The 16014-nt window shown below is 48.0% G+C and overlaps 3 protein-coding genes across 4 annotated transcripts; 2 read left to right on the top strand and 1 right to left on the bottom strand.

The window, feature by feature from the left end:
- Window positions 1-10: 10 nt before the first annotated feature.
- Window positions 11-5859, top strand: SURF1 (SURF1 cytochrome c oxidase assembly factor). Its single transcript, XM_082295193.1, has 9 exons — window positions 11-113; window positions 685-766; window positions 886-1013; window positions 2638-2720; window positions 3494-3685; window positions 3956-4028; window positions 4402-4564; window positions 5115-5196; window positions 5375-5859. Exons 1-9 carry the CDS (start codon window positions 27-29, stop codon window positions 5439-5441), a joined length of 957 nt encoding a protein of 318 aa, XP_082151319.1. The 5' UTR covers window positions 11-26; the 3' UTR covers window positions 5442-5859.
- Window positions 5860-6435: 576 nt separating this feature from the next.
- Window positions 6436-10535, bottom strand: RPL7A (ribosomal protein L7a). Its single transcript, XM_082294969.1, has 8 exons — window positions 10507-10535; window positions 9849-9969; window positions 9279-9428; window positions 8386-8526; window positions 7988-8067; window positions 7522-7652; window positions 7059-7128; window positions 6436-6597 (listed from the first exon to the last, which is right to left on the bottom strand). The coding sequence occupies exons 1-8, from the start codon at window positions 10507-10509 to the stop codon at window positions 6493-6495; spliced, it is 801 nt and encodes a 266-aa protein (XP_082151095.1). The 5' UTR covers window positions 10510-10535; the 3' UTR covers window positions 6436-6492.
- A 74-nt stretch (window positions 10536-10609) lies between these two features.
- On the top strand, window positions 10610-15616 carry MED22 (mediator complex subunit 22). Of its 2 annotated transcripts, none has more exons than XM_082295078.1 (4): window positions 10610-10752; window positions 11207-11287; window positions 11543-11751; window positions 15269-15616. In XM_082295078.1, exons 1-4 carry the CDS (start codon window positions 10630-10632, stop codon window positions 15465-15467), a joined length of 612 nt encoding a protein of 203 aa, XP_082151204.1. In that variant the 5' UTR covers window positions 10610-10629; the 3' UTR covers window positions 15468-15616. The 2 variants fall into 2 exon arrangements, with proteins under 2 accessions (XP_082151204.1, XP_082151205.1); XM_082295079.1 differs by having other exon boundaries at window positions 15275-15616.
- The last annotated feature ends 398 nt before the right edge of the window (window positions 15617-16014 follow it).

A 16014-nucleotide genomic window follows, 5' to 3' on the forward strand; every position in this document is an offset into this window, starting at 1 on the left:
CCGGGCCGGGCCGGGCCGGGACTGCCATGGCCGCGTTGGTGCTGCGAGCGGGGCCCAAGCTGCTGAGGGAGCGGCGGGGCCGGGGGACGCTCGGGGCAGCGGGGCCGGGACGGGTAAGCCGCTGATCCTGTCCTCTGATCCTGTCCCCTGATCCAGTCCCTTGATCCAGTTCCCTGATCCTGTCTCCTCATCTGTTCCTTGATCTTGTCCCCTGATCCTGTCCCCTCATCTGTTCCTTGATCTTCTCCCCTCATCCTGTCCCCTGATCATGTCCCTTGATCGTGTCTCCTGATCCCGTCCCTTCGTCCTGTCCCCTCATCCCCTCCCCTCATCCCATCCCTTCGTCCTGTCCCCTCATCCCCTCCCCTCATCCCATCCCTGCGTCCTGTCCCCTGATCCTGTCCCCTGTAGGCCTTTGTTTCTGTCAAGAGTAGATTAAGCTGGTGTGTGTTTGTTGATAGTGTGGATGGAAGTTCATTGCTGTGCTATAGGCAGCTCTGTAACGGATATTTTATTTCATTTAAATTATAACCAAACCCATAGTATTTCAGAGGTGGTTGCTCATTTGAGACTTAAATCAACAGATAAACAATATTTCAGGCAATCATCAAGGTAACTGATATCACCTAAATACAAGTTTTATAAAGCAGCGACATTACAAAGGATCGTTCTTATTCTGTGTAGGCATCGCAGTGCTTGATCAGAAGAACATTGTTTGGATATCCCCTAACTAAAGCAGGTTCTGGTCTGGTTCAAAAGACTAGAGGTAAGAAAATATGTCTGGGCTTCTGCCCTGTTTCATCCTAGTACCAAGATGTAATATTTCGTGCAAGAATTTGGCATCTCTTCTCTATAAATCCTGTTCCTCTTTCTGGTTTTCTGTAGATGTTTGTTTGAGGTTCTGCAAACCACAAAGTTCTACAGCAGCTGCTGACACATCTGGAGAGGATACCTTGCTGAAATGGGGCCTTCTCCTGATCCCTCTGACCACCTTTGGTCTTGGCACATGGCAGGTACAAATAAATATTTCATTTTTTCTAGAAGTGATCACTTGAAGGCTGTCAAGTTTTCCCATCTGTTTGATCTAGTTCACACCACAAGCAGGGTGAACATTTGCTGTTACTTTACATTTCTGTTTTCCAAGTGTCCACTTGTAAGTCTTTAAAGGAAGTCTTTTTCTTTTACACTTTTTAGTATAAATATTTCCTCAGATTAAATTCAGTAGCCTCTCTTTTAACTTCTCCAATGTAGTGGTTTTGGTTCAAAATATTCATTACTTACTTGTTTTCCTTCTGTGAGATAAGAATTAGGAGAAAAGCAAAGCAGGCACAAACCTTAAACAGTTGCAGTACAATGAAAGAGTTTTATTACTAATAGAATTAAAAGTAAAGAGACAATAACAAAACAAAATTAAAGCAAATCCCCCCCCCCCCTCCAGCCAGCACTTCTCTCCTTTTACCTAGCTCACACAAGGGATAACAGAACATGGGATGTTAGTCAGTGTTCCAGTTCTTGAAAAGTCTCTCTCTTATGCTTAAGGGAAAAAAAAAGGGTTTTTCCTTCAGTTGCACGTGGTTCCCAAACTGCCACCAACAGCAGATCCGCCCGGAAACAAACAATCTGCTGTGTGTAGAACATCTCTCCCATGAAAAATCTCACAGTTCCTTCACACTGCAAAACATGGGCCATCACATGGGGTTATTCATCTTTTTAAGGATAAGTTCTTTTGGCCTGCACACAAAGGCTCTTCTTCGCCACAAGTCTCTAACAGCCTTTTACTACTATAAAGCCTGGCATCGGCATTCTTCACAATCTTCACAGGCACACGAAGATACTCCATCCCCCCATGTTCTTCAAATGGATTAAAGAGACAAACAGTTTGTGGTATTACAATTTCTTACCACGGCATGCAAGAAGGTTTCTTTTAAGCTGCCCGCCAGAATCGTGGCACCGCCCTCTTTTCTCCCAGTCGCCGTGCTCAGCTCTGTCCCATGTGACTCACTTCTCTTTCTCTCTGACTGACACCGCCATGCTGAAGAGTGTTCTTGTTCAGCCTTTACGGTGGGGAAAACCTCGCTCCCTTTGTGCTGCTGGCTGCGTGGTGTCTTCTTCAGTTCAGCACGAAGTGTGCTGGCTGCAGACAGGAGGCTCTGCCGGCTCCCGTTGACTCCGCCGGCCCCGCGTGGAGAGGAGAGGGACCCGCCGGTCCCCAGAAGCCGCGCTGGATGGGCTTAGCTGTGAGCAGTCCATGGCTGGTTTTAGCTGCCTGTGGCTCTGAGGCAGTCCCCCCCAGCCACCCAGGGTCCGTGCCGCAGCGTGGGGAAAGGGGGAAAGGGGCAGTGGCCCCGGCCCGGCCCGGCGGGGCCGGGAGGCTCCGGAGCCCCCACCTCCCAGCAAGCGAGCTCCGACCAAAAGGGGAAGTCCCGCCTTTCTGTGCGGTTTAAATATGTAAATTGTGAGAAGCGTAATTGGTCTTAAAGACTGTCCATCAACTCAGGGTCAACCCAATACATCCAATTACCCTGATTTAGACCAGGTCTGATGAGAAAATTATGGCCAAGGTTTTAAGGCTTGCTGGGGTTGTTATATTGCTCTGTTCAGCCCTAATGTGTTACTTTTGTGTTTGTTTGCTCCCAGGTTCAGCGGCGCAAGTGGAAATTAGATTTGATTGCACAACTGGCATCAAGAATCACAGCAGATCCCATTCCTCTGACATTAGAGTATGGAAACAGGGATGGTTTGTTGTCTACAGAGCACTGACGGTTTCCTGGGAATATTAGATATGGACCATGCACTACTGAGCTTGTGCTGAACTAACCTGCATGAAAATGAAGGGATGCAATGGGGATTGGGATGTGCCAAGCAAATTAGAAAGAGACATTGATAATTTTTTAATTTTTAGTAAAAGGATAAGTCAGTGTTTTCCTATGGGATACTCTAAATGCATGGGGAAGGATGAATCTCTGTTCAGGAGAATGTGGGATGTAGCTCATACTATTTGTAAGCCTCCTGGGGAAAGGAGTTGGTAGCTGGTGTCTGTGATATCCCAAAGAAATTGCTACTACAACAGGGTCTTGGATCAACAGCAGGCCCTGCCCTACATGTGGAGCAGTTGTGTCAGATGTGAGAGAGATTTTTAAGGTCACTTGGTCACCTGGCACAACTCTCAGAAGGGCTCAGTTGGATTTCATGGTCTGGGATGGGAAAGAAACACTTCCCATAGCTGGATGAACAGGCAGTGAGTGCACCTGCTCTGTGATATCTGGGTTGAAAAGAACTACTCCCTGGGTACTCCTGATAATGCCTGTTTGATTCACTGTGATAGTTGAAAAATATTAACCCAGCTGCATATTCCATGAGGTGTTTGTCTTCTGCCTCTGCCAACAGGCTCCAGAGTGAACCATTAGGGAAAAGGAGAATCCCATGATAAAACCTCCCGGTTGAATTCGCCTCTCACAGCCATGATTTTGTTTTGCTCTTGTTCCCCATGCAGCCCCATGGAACTGAAGGAGCTGGAGTACAGACCTGTGAAGGTCCGAGGGCGTTTTGACCACTCCAAGGAGCTCTACATCCTGCCCCGCTCCCTGGTGGACCCCGAGCGGGAAGCCCGGGAAGCCGGGAGGATCACATCCCACCCGGAGAACGGAGCCAACGTCGTCACCCCCTTCTACTGCACAGAGCTCGGGTGAGTTCAGGAGAGTCCTGCTCCATGGGAGCACTTGCTTCTCCTTGGAAAAGCTGAATCCTGGTGGTTGGGTTTGCATCAATCAATCCCTGCCTTAAAAGGCATCTCTCGACTTGAGGCTCGACTTGAAATTGTATTTAAATTCCTTTATAATGTGCACTCAGGTGACAGCAAAAGTGGCAGCACACACGTGGGCTGCTTCATTCTTTGGTCTTTAGTTCTAGGCAGCAGCAGGAATAAATTCCCTTTCATTTCTTTATGTAACTCTAGGGTCATGATTTTGGTCAACCGAGGATTTGTGCCCAGGAAGAAATTGAAACCGGAGACCAGGCTGAAGGGACAGGTACGGGGGATCCAGGGAATTGGGGGTGTTACTTTGTGCCCCTTGGTTACCCAGAGGTACCACTGACCAATCCAGAAAGGCTGGAGCCACGTTCAGTAGCATGAGAGGTGACTTAAACAGCCACTGAACTTTTCAAAGACAACAAATCTTTGTTTCCCACCTTTTTGTTAAGTAAATAATGTGTTTTACAAGCAAGGGGCTGTTCTTGTTCTATTTTTTTCCCTGCTGTGTTACAGCACTGCCCCACTACAGGGAACAACCACTTCATTTATGCTCAGACCCTTTAAGTGTCACATTTTCATGACAGGACTAGAAGTGTCAGAATATGAAATCAATCTTGAAAAGATTCCTTTTCTCTCTCTGCACTTCTCAGATTGAAGATGAAATTGATCTCACTGGGGTGGTGAGGTTAACAGAAAAAAGGAAACCCTTTGTGCCTGAAAATAACATTGAAAAAAACCGCTGGCACTACCGGGACCTGGAGGCCATGGCCAAGGTGACCGGTGCTGAGCCCATCTTCATCGATGCAGATTTCAGTAAGTCACAGAGGAACCCAGCCCCACATCCAATTTACGTCACCCTCCCTCCCTTTCCCCTCACTTCTCTTCCTGTGCTCTGCCAGCCCACTGTTTTGAAGGTGACAGGGAGCCTACAAGAGAGCTGGAGAAAGACTTTTGTCAGGAGCATCGAAGATAGGACAAGGGGGAATGGCTTCAAACTGCCAGAGGGCAAGGTTAGATGGGATATTGGGAAGAAATTCTTCCCTGTGAGGGTGGGGAAGCCCTGGCACAGGGTGCCCGGAGAAGCTGTGGCTGCCCCATCCCTGCAAGTGTCCAAGGCCAGGTTGGACAGGGCTTGGAGCAACCTAGGATCAGTGGAAGGTGTCCCTGCCCATGGCAAGGAGGTGGAACGAGATGATTTTTAAGGTCCCTTCCAACCCAAACCATTCTGGGATTCTATGAACTTGGGACCACCACTGCCTGAGGAAGTGCAGGGTATCCACCAGACTTATCACACCTTCTTCCCCACAGTGCAGCTCCACGCTGTGCAGACCAAAGCTTTACCTTGGCTGTGTTGTCCCTGCAGGAAGCACAGTCCCGGGGGGGCCCATCGGGGGCCAGACCAGGGTGAGCCTGCGGAACGAGCACATGCAGTACATCGTCACCTGGTAAGAGGGACCTGCCCCGGGCTGCTTTGGAATGCCTGCATGAGCTCTTGAGTTACAAAAGCCCAGTTTTAACCTAAATAGCTTGTGCTAGGTGATTTGACTTGGTTATTGCAGCTGTCCTTAGTAGGGAGGTCCAGTCCAGCCTGGAAAAGTGCCAATGTGTGATTTTCTCTCATAGGTACAGCTTGTGTGCTGCAACTGCCTTCTTGTGGTACAAGAAATTTATACAGAAGCTACCTCTGTGAGGGCTGGGAAGTAACTGCTTTGTGCTACAGTCAAGAGCAGACTTCTACAGATGACAGGAGCCTGATCAGTCCTAAATAACTGAAGCACCTGGAATTTCACAGCAGTTTCAGCAAACACGTGCAGCTATTAAGCTGCAAATAGACTTTAAGCAACCCCTGCAAACTGAGCTCCCACCAGTGTGATTTGGCTGCAGCTTAGGAGCACTGAACTTCAACATGAATCACAAGGATATGTTTTTCTGTCATGGTTGGTTGGAAGCTACATTTTAACATCTGCACTGTATTTTCTTTAAGAAAAATCCAAAGGATTTTGTGAATCAGCCTTTTTGCAGCAAGTAGTCATTCCTGAAGTCAGGAATGGCTCACAGCAGTTGCAGCAGAATAAATAAAGGCCTGCAGGTCTTTGCCTTGTGACTTACACTGTGCATCTTACACAGAACCTGAATTAGAGGTTATTGTGGACGCTCAGGTCTAGCTGGGGAAGGCCTGTGGCTTTGCAAAAGGACGAGGGCTGGCAAAAACAAGCACCTAGCACAGCTGGAACCTGGGTAACCTCCACACTGCCACCACACCAAGTCAGCACTCAGGAAAGAAGTGCAGGAAGGTCTTGATTCTTCCCCCCTAAGCCTGCCTTCACTGGAGGAGGCACTGCAGCCCTGGAAGGTTTTAACACTGTGCATAACCCACACTGTAACCCAGCCCTAAGTACTAGTGGAGAAATCAAGTACCATTCCCAATTTAGATTTGCAAAACCAAGCCAGGCTTAAAGCCGAACTAGCCCAGCCCAACTTCATGATCCCAGAGCATGCTGGGCTGTGTGTTCAAGAGAGAGGAGTTACTATACAGAACTAGTAATTAAGGGAAGTTGTACCAAGTAAATAACGAGCTCTGTGCAGCTGTTTTTGCACAGCAGTGTTCTGTCACTGGGTGGAAGGCACAGAAGTACAGCAATGCCACTGTGCTACTCCCTGCCCAGAACACTCCCACAAACAGACACTGGAACAGCTGGGGTTTATTATGTACAGAAAACACGGTGCAATGCAGTACATCTTCAGCCCAGCTTCGTGGCCAGTTCTTTAGCCTTTGCTTTCTCAAGCTTTGCAATGCGAGCCACCGATTTTGGACCCAGGACATTCCCGCCCCAGTGACGACGGATCTGCAAAGGAAGGGAGAACAGGTTAGAGGCCTCATTCCATCTCTTACTGTATCACTCAATTCTGCACAAGGGGAAGAACTCCCTCAACTAGAAAGTCCTACACATTTCAAGCACTGCACTACATTTTGGGGTAGCAAAGAGAAAAGCTTAAGATCTTTCTCAGTGAGGGATACTGGATTCAGCTATCCCGTAACTCCTGGATTTGGGGGATGGAGTTTAGCTTAGCAAAAGCTGCTGCCCTCTCTACAATCCTTGCCCTGGGGTTGCCGTTTACTTCTAACCTGGTGACAGCTTTCACATTTTACCCCATCTTCAGGTAAAGAATTTGGGTACACTGTAAGAAAACCCAGGTATAACACACCCAAGAACTATAAACTGATGTCACTATGTCCCATTTCTCTGGGAAGCTTTTGGGAATGTTCACAGTATAAAGACAAGGCCAAGAGCCCAGAGAAACTTACCTCATCATATCTGTCATTGTAGTTGGTCTTGACAGCCTCCACCAGCTTGGCAAGGGCTCCCTTATCCTCCCTGTTGGTGACAGTTTTAGTTCCTTTAGAGTCTTGATTTAACATTTTCTGTTAATATTTTGCCACAGAATTTGAGAGCTTCTAGCGGCAACCCAATTTTTCAGGTTAAGCAAAAGCATCACTTGCAAAGCATAAACACTCAGAATCTTGCACTGCTCAGGTTAAGGCTAACAGTTCTACATAGATTTTAGAGTAACCACCCTTTTGGTAAACCAAAATGATCTGCACCTTCAAGACCTGATAGAGGCATTTTTATCAGACATTACAGAGGTGGTATTTTAATTTTACTACTTTAGAGAGAGACCCAAGCTGGCCACCCACCTGCTCTAGAGCCTGGGCTTAGGGCAGTTTGCTTTCTCCACAACAGAATCAAGTGAGCTCCCAGAACACTTACGGGTTAACCTGGGTGAAGGCCACGGAGGTGCAGGTCTTCCTGTGGACCAGTCTGCCCAGCCTGGCTTTGCCCTTGATGATGCAGTAGGGAACCCCCATCTTGCGGCACAGGGCTGGCAGGAAAACCACCAGCTGAAAGGGAAGGGAGTGCTGAGGAACTGAGGGAGAACATCCCTTTGTGCTGGGTGCCAGCCTGGGCTGTGGCAATTGCTCAGTGTTAAAAAGCTCGTTTTGCTCTTCACTGCTGGCTTCAGGTGAAGAAATTCAAAACATCATTGCAAGGGCCCAGCCTCGCTGTCAAACCAGGACAACTACAAACATGCATACACATCCCAGTTCTGGTAAATGTGTGGGTTTTTTTTAATGGATTCTCTCTCATGCAGTAAGTTTGTCCTAAAACGCATTTTTGCCTTTAAAGCACTTCTGACCCCACCCTAAGTTACACAGGTAGGCTGTAACATGCTCACCTCAATAGGGTCTACATCGTGGGCAATAACAACAAGCTGAGCTTTCTTGTTCTCCACCAGAGTTGTGACAGTATTAATACCTGAAAAACAAGTTCTAGATAAGCTTTGTTTCCTCTCAGTCCATTTTTAAAGCTCTGATTCCACACCACAGCATCACTATGGAAGTTACAAAAACTTTTCACATCAGGGCACAAAGACACTTCATGGACAATTTGCTAAAGCTCAGGGTTAAAAAGCTCGTCTGTTTTGCTCTTCACTTTGAGCTCAGGTGAAGAAATTCATACATCATTGCCATAGCTTGTCCAAGCCTGTCTGGTTGAAGAACCAACTCTTCAATCAGTTTTCTCTCTCACCAAGGGCCACACTCCCATATTCCATCAGCTCAGGTACAAAGTTACCTGCTCGGAGGACCGGTGGCCGCTTGGTTGGAGCATCTCCCTTTCCTGCAGCTTTCTGCTCAGCACGAGCCAGTAACCTCTGCTTCTTCTCTTGCTTATTTTCAGGCCTGTATTTGTGTGCCAGCTTCAGAAGCTGTGTAGCTGGAAGAGAACACCTACTAATTAGTTGCATGACCTGAAAATCTAAGCATTACTTTTTAAAAATACTGCAGTGCATCAGCGATCTTGGTGGTTGTCATCACATTTCTTTACACAGCAAAAAGTGATCATCATCTGCACAGTCCAAGAGAAGAACACTCAGAGGTGCATCTGCATGCACCTCTGATGGCACTGAGAGCTCCTTCACTGTCTGCGTGAGGAAATGCCTGTGGACCCCCACAGCAATTATGGTTAGAGGTGGTGCACTGGCTCCTTTAAAGCAAGGAATCTACAAGGAGGAAATTATTATACCAAGTCCAAAGTTTTTTGCATAGACTCATTCACAGAAGACCCCTAAATCCCTTCTTCCTTCAGTGCCAGCCTGCAGGATGCTGGTTTTCCCCCAAAACCTCCCCTTCTATAGATTTCTCAATCTGTTTACACCACCCTGGGCAGTTTCTACATCAAGCTGGAAGAATGGAATCACAGTTAAGATTTAACACAGCGTTTGAATCAGTAAATAGAGCTTTGCTATTTTCTAAATCCCTTTCCAGGGTACACAGCAGCAATCCAAGATTTAAGCCAGCAAATTGATTTTGACACCACCCTGGTCACTATTAAAGCCTCCCTAAAATGCTTCCACAGATACACCCCAGCTTACCTTTGTTAAGGCTTATTTTGGTTTGTTTCCCCTTCCCTGAAGCAAATCCCATTTACAACCCAAGCCAAGAGAACCTTGTGGGGCACATCCTCACCTGTCTGGCGATCCAGGGCCTGGGTGAACTGGTTGATGGCAGGAGGCACCTTCAGGCGCTTGTAGAGGATGGACCTCTGGCGCTGCAGCCGGATGTAGCGTGGCCATTTCACAAACCGGGTGAGGTCACGCTTGGGCTGGATATCCTGTCCTAAAAAACACAGCCTTTAGCTCAGGACTGCCCCAAATCCAGAGCAGCAGCACGGGAACAGCACAGGAGCATCAGTGATCTTGGTGGTGATGTGTCAGCACGATCACTCAGATAGCAAATATTCTTTCACATCATCTGCGCCCCGTACAAGAATGGCACTGCACAAGTCTGGAGCGATTTCCCAGAGAACATGAAAAAGGGAAACACTCATCCCAGTAGGATCATATAACGAATCCGTGTAATAACTGGGCAAATTGTCCAATATCACCTTCATATGGACAGTTATTAACTGCAAAAGGCAAAACAAATGCTTTCATCACCCTCTCCACTCTGCAGCAGTTATTTGTTTATAATTCAGATATCTGTTCACTGAACAAGAAAAAAACATGGAGAAAATATCCCAAATATCCACATACTCACCAATGCCAAAATTCTTGGGCCTCTTCTCGAAGAGGGGATTGACAACCTTCTTGGCCTCCTGCTTCTTGACTACAGCAGGGGCCGGGGCCACCTTCTTGCCCTTGGCCTTCTTTCCTTTCGGCTGCAAGCAAGAAACACACTCTGTCTTCTTTCGCCTCCAAAACTTGCGTGCTTGGACAAGTTACCAGCCCACCCTGGAAATGCATTTATTTTCCTAAGCGTTTCACCAGCCTGGCGGCCTCCCATGCTCATCCTGCTCTTCTAGAGAGAGCAAATCCTTCGCTTTGCCTTTACGAGTTTTATGAACCTCCCCGCGAGGGAAAGGATTAAATCGAGCGTGCTGATGGCTTCTCTCGGCCCGGCGCTCCCCGACAGCAGCCGAGATACCCTCACCGCGCGTCACTGACCACCGCGATCCCACCTACCCCGGGAAGCCGCTGCGGCCTGCCCGGGCTGCCCAAGCCGGCAGCAGCCGCAGTTCCCCGGCGCGAGCGGGCAGGCCCATATGCGGCCTTCCCCCATCACCGCAAACCGGGCACGAGACACCGCTCCACCGCCTCCCCCGGCTGCCGAGCACCCGCGCGGTGCGGATGACGGCGGGCAGCCCCGGATGGCGGCGGATGGCCCCGGCCCCCCCCGCGCCGCCGCCATCACTCACCATCTTGGGCGGCGGGAGAGAAAGGCGGAGCGGTGCATGCTGGGAAATATCTACGGGGCGCGAGATCTCGCGAGAGCGCGGGAGGGGCGGGGCCGGAGGGGCTGGTGAGGGGCGGGCGCGGCAATGGCGCAGCCCCGGGTGCTGCCCCAGAGCAAGGAGACCCTGCTGCAGTCCTACAACAAGCGCCTCAAGGACGATGTCAAGTCCATCATGGACAACTTCACCGAGATCATCAAGACGGCCAAGGTGGGCCTGAGCGGGATCTCCCCCGCGGGAGCACCCCGGCTGCTAAGTGGAAAAGGGCGGGGGCACTGAGGAGGAAGAGGCTGTGAGGGGAGAGCGAAGCCCGTGAGCGGGGAGGGGAGGACCCTTCATAGAATCTCTGAATGTTAAGGGCTTAAAAGGGACCTTAAAGATCGTCTCGTTCCACCCCCTGCCATGGGCAGGGACACCTTCCACCAGACCAGGTTGCTCCAAGCCCCGTCCAACCTGGCCTTGAACACTATGTGCGAATTGAACTGTAATTCACATACAGATGCGAATTTCGCAAATGTAATGTGCGATCTCATTTCACATCTATAGGAAATTCACACACATATGCACATATATATATACTCCTATATATAATACCTTATAGCGTAGTAATTGTCTGTTTGGATTTTAAATACATTGAGGCGGATTTGTGTACTTATTTTTTTAGATCGAGGATGAAACTCAAGTCTCTCGAGCAACCCAGGGTGAACAAGATAACTACGAGATGCATGTCAGAGCTGCAAATATTGTAAGTGATACTGTCCTGTTCACATCTGTGGGCAGCACATCCTGCAAGGGCTTTTGGGTTCATTACTGGATCTTTATAACATTCCCAAGGACTGCTGCCAGGAGAGTAACCTGATGTTTGGGGTGGCTGGGGAAGGCTAGGTCAGAATTTTGTCAGAATCCTCATGTAATGTGGGAGTTTTTATCCAAAGTTTGGGCTGAAGGAGCAGCTGGGGAGAGCTCTGTTCTGATGTGTGATTTTTCTCGCTGCTGCAAGGTCCGAGCTGGCGAGTCCCTGATGAAACTTGTGTCTGACCTGAAGCAGTTCTTGATCCTCAATGATTTCCCCTCTGTGAATGAGGCCATCAACCAGCGCAACCAGCAGCTGAGGAGTCTGCAGGAGGAGTGTGACAAGAAGCTGATTGCGCTGCGGGATGAGATCTCCATTGACCTGTACGAGCTAGAAGAAGAATATTACTCTTCCAGGTACAAATAGGGCAGTGGACTCTGCCTTACAACTATAGGCCTTTTTGGGGTAGTTAGTCCAGACCATCAAGTAGCCCTTAAAGTATAGGTGTTGAGAATGTTCCCAAAATTTTTTAGTCCTACTTTTAATTAGGTCAAACTCTTTTTCTGCAACTAAAGCAACTGCCTTTTCCTTGTAGATATTCTACAGGGTATAAATGTCCTGGTGAAGGAGTTGTTCACAGCATCCCAGGTTTGATAGGTAATTTCCTTAGGTTTCTGTTGTAATCCTTAGAAAAGGAGATGAATTCCCTTGGGGGAAATCCCTCTGAAGGAGCCTCTGGCTCTCTCCCTAGAGACCAGCTTTCTGAGCTGGGTCCTGATGTCACCACACCTTCGTGGTGAGTCCTTTCACAAGTGACCTGGTCACACATTGTGCCTTTTCCTTCCCGGTCCACTGCCCCCAGCTGCCTCCAGTCCTGCTGGGGTCAACATTTGCAAGGAGCAAACAAACTTGCTCAGTTTCACTGCGTTATGAAGTATTGTGATAGGATTTTCTAAGGAATGACTTATTACTGATTTGTTTGTGGGATTTTTAGTATTTTTACTAAAAAAATAAGCCTCTTACCTAGCAAACAGACTTTAGAGAATTCAGACACTTTATTTTTTATTTTTTTCGTCATGCACTCCAGCACTTCTAGTTAATGATGCAGTAAATGAAAGCAGAAGAAAACAAATGCAAACGTGGTTATTTTGGCTGCACTTTCCAAGCTAAGTGAAGTCAGTGCAATAATACTAGGACTTTTAAACAAAAACTTAACTTTAAAACAATCTTATTTAAAATTTCAATGACCAGGTTTTCTACATTTCACTTTTCCTTTTTTTCTAAAAATGCTGAATGCTTATAATAACCCCAGCTAAGTCAACTAAATTGCTCAGTATCTTTGAATGTAAGGCCATTGTTTATGAGTAATATATATTTTAAGAGTAAAAAGATAATAATATGACACAGCTTAGAGGTAAAAGTTAAGAGTTGTTTTTCAAACTTTATTCAGTTTTTTGCGGAAGTTGTGATGATCACAAACCCAGGCACCTGTGCAGGTGCTGATAGGTCCATGACATAGCAGTGAGCTTATCCAAAGGGATGTGGTGTGGGATGAGAGTGCCCCACACGTGCCAGGCGTGCTTCACTCACGCTGTCCCCAGACTGCCACCCCTGTGTGCTGGTCACTCACTTTTGGACTGAGGGGTTCTGACCGTGCTGGCATGGTCTGTTCACCTGCCTGGCCCCAGGTGCCACATAAAGCAACCCTTGCTGACAGAACTGACATGGAAGCACAAATGTTGGTGTACATCAGATGGATTTGCCTTCCTGCTCTTTCTTATTGGTCCTGAGGTGAGGAAACCTGGCAACTCTGCAGAGTTGTGGTCTGACACTTGTGATCATGTAGCACTTGGTCGTTTGCTTTTAGCACTTCCTCCCTTCCTGTGCTCTTTCCTGTCTTTTTCTGCACCAAAGAAATTGTGTCTGTGTAAATACAGAAACAGTGATTTATTCAAAGTCCTTTTATAATTAGAATACTACAATATTTTTAATGAAATCTTATTGTCTAATGTGGGGGAAGGGTTTCTGTTATGTCACAGCCATGTTTCAGTGGCTGTAAACACAACAGCCTGTTTGCCCCCAAGGGGGAGTTTCTTGCTGTCCTGGCAGCCCTGGGATACCTCTCAGTTGTAGGGTCGGGTGTTTGCCAGGCTTTTTATGTGCACATGGGGCTTTTGATGAGACCCAAACCCAGATCCTTGAAACTGGACCCAAGAAGATTGTCCTGAAGGAATCTTTGCTTTCCTGCCCTGTGTTCAAGTAGTTTCCTAGAGCTGTCCCTGTGCACTCAGACTGGCTGGGTGCCTCAGGGGAGTAGTGAAGTCCCTTCCATGCCCTGAGGAGCCCTCCTAGGACAGAGCAGCAGGCTGGCCACTGCTCCTGGGGGCTGTGCAGAGCTGCTCACTGACCCTGACTTCTGAGGAGTGTTACCTGAGAGGTGGAGCTTAGACTCTGAACTGTTCTAACTGGGGCAGCAGGAGAAAGTCATGCTTCTGACACAGCTGAAATGTGGTTAGTAACTCCCCTGCCATGATGTGTGGATGCTGTGGTCAGGTTCTCCTGGGAAATTGTGGCCTGAGGTCCATGACAGAACAGGAGTTACAGTTCTGGTTCAGTCCTGAAGGTCTTTGTTAACTGAACCCAGCTCCACTGTGTTGGGGGCTCATCTTCCAGAGGATTTTACAGAGGCCCAGCTATAAAACATGTATCCACTGCCTTCTCACTTCTCCTGCAAAGCCAGCTGGGTGATGCTGCCAGAAAAGAGTTCAGCTTGCAACTAGTGCTTTGTGTGCTTGTTCCCCAAAGTGGTAACTGCAAGTCCAGCTTGCCTTCTCTCATTCTAACCCCCAGACCTGCATTTGTGTTCCATTGCTCCCTCCTCTGAGATCACAGGAGCTGTCTTGAGTGTGGGGTTAAATCTCACGTTTCATGTTTGTGCAATATGAACTGTCTCATATTTCTATACTTAAAATATTTCCCTAAGCATCAATCCATACATTACAAATGTAAATAAAGCTGCAACAACAAAATCACTTGACCCATTGGGTTTGTTTTTCTCTGAATGCAAGCTGCTTTCTGCTCCAGCACTCACTTTGTCTTGGGTGTCTCTTGTGTGTGCAGCTCCCTCTTCTCTTTGGGATTTGTGTTGGTTTTGTTCCAGTTCCTTCCATGTTTCTTTTTAGTTTTGGCCCTTCCACATTATGTTTTCCTCAGAGCACGGGGAAGAATTAGCCAGTTGTTTAAAAACCTTATTTTCCCACACTGCTGGTTCATCCAGTGTTGGAATCCAGCCAGCTGCTTTTAGAAGCATTGTTAGCTCAGGCTCTTTGGGAAAAGGCAGGAGCCGTCAGTACTTTATAATCAAACTGGGAAGCTTCAATGGAAGACCCAGACCTCTGGAGCACTTTTTTGGAAGGGCAAGGGTGCAAATAGGTTTCTTCTTTATTGTGACAGGGACAGACCCCAAAACAATTGTGGCAGTTTTTTTGCTGAAGTGAAATTAGAGCAGGATTTCTATTTTTTTCCTCACATAGGTTGCAGTCTAGTTCCAAGTAAAAAAATTGTGGGTAAGGTCCATGTCTCTCTCACCAGTAGCAGAACTGCCATATTTGGCGGTGCCAGGACTTCAGCTCAGATCTTTTCAGAGACTTGGAGTGTCTGGACTAGAATTGAGCCTCTGTTTCATTTTGTAGCCACAGTTCTGTCTCTGAAATTGCCCCAGTCTTCATCAGGCCCTTAGAGGGGGGTGTCTTAGGAAAGGCCAGTGTCACACGACTTGGGATGATTTCATGAACACAGACCTTACATCCAGCATTTTTTTTGCCATTTTCTTAATGTTTTGCTTCTGTCTTGCTCCCTCCACCCTTTCCATCCCTCTCCTCCCCTGTCACCACACCTGCTCTCTTCCTCACTGGGGTTGTTTATTCTGGAAAGCTACAGTCTGTGTGACAGCAATGATCTCCCACTGTGCGAAGCCTACTGGAGACAAGACTTTGCCACGCTGTCCCCCGAGAGCCTCTCGATGCCTCTGGCAGCTGCCACAGCAGAGCAGAGCGTTGCCACCTCGCAGAGTTCCACCCCGTCGCACCCCCACGTGAACGGGCACGGGGCGGGCCCCGCCGAGCATTCCTGAAGAGGATCCGCTGCTGCGGGGTGCGGCTCATCCAGTGATGACCCTGCCCCTGCCGCAGCGCCGCGCTGCTGGAAGTCTTCCTCCTGCTGTGCTGAGCAAGCGGCTCCTGCTGTCGGGAGGAGGCACTGGAGCTGTGCTGGCAGATTTCTGCTCCCTGCGTGTGCTTCCTCCACCCCAGGACCTTGCCAGAGTGTTCCTGTCCCTTAAGAGATAAAGTAGACACAAAGTGTATCTCGTTATAACAATTTAGTCAGGTTTGCTTTAGCGTGATAGTTACGTGTAGAGTTCATTAGGAGTCCAGTTTGTTTCCATGTGAGTGTTGGGAGTTGAATTTCTTTGGGATAAACTTGAGCCAAATGTGGGCACAGTGAGTGTGTTGGGGTTTTTAGTCTGCTTCCCAAGGTTATTGACATTCTGGCTGCTTTAAAGCTCTCTCAGGATGGCATCCGACAACCTCTGGTCTACTGTAAAGAGTCTTTTAGTATTTTTACACAACAGTCTTCACTGTCAAAATGCTTTACAAACTTGAACTCTTGCTTTGGGAGGA

This window comes from Coloeus monedula, assembly GCF_965178545.1.
Source record: "Coloeus monedula genome assembly, chromosome: 21".
Classification (NCBI taxonomy): domain Eukaryota; kingdom Metazoa; phylum Chordata; class Aves; order Passeriformes; family Corvidae; genus Coloeus; species Coloeus monedula.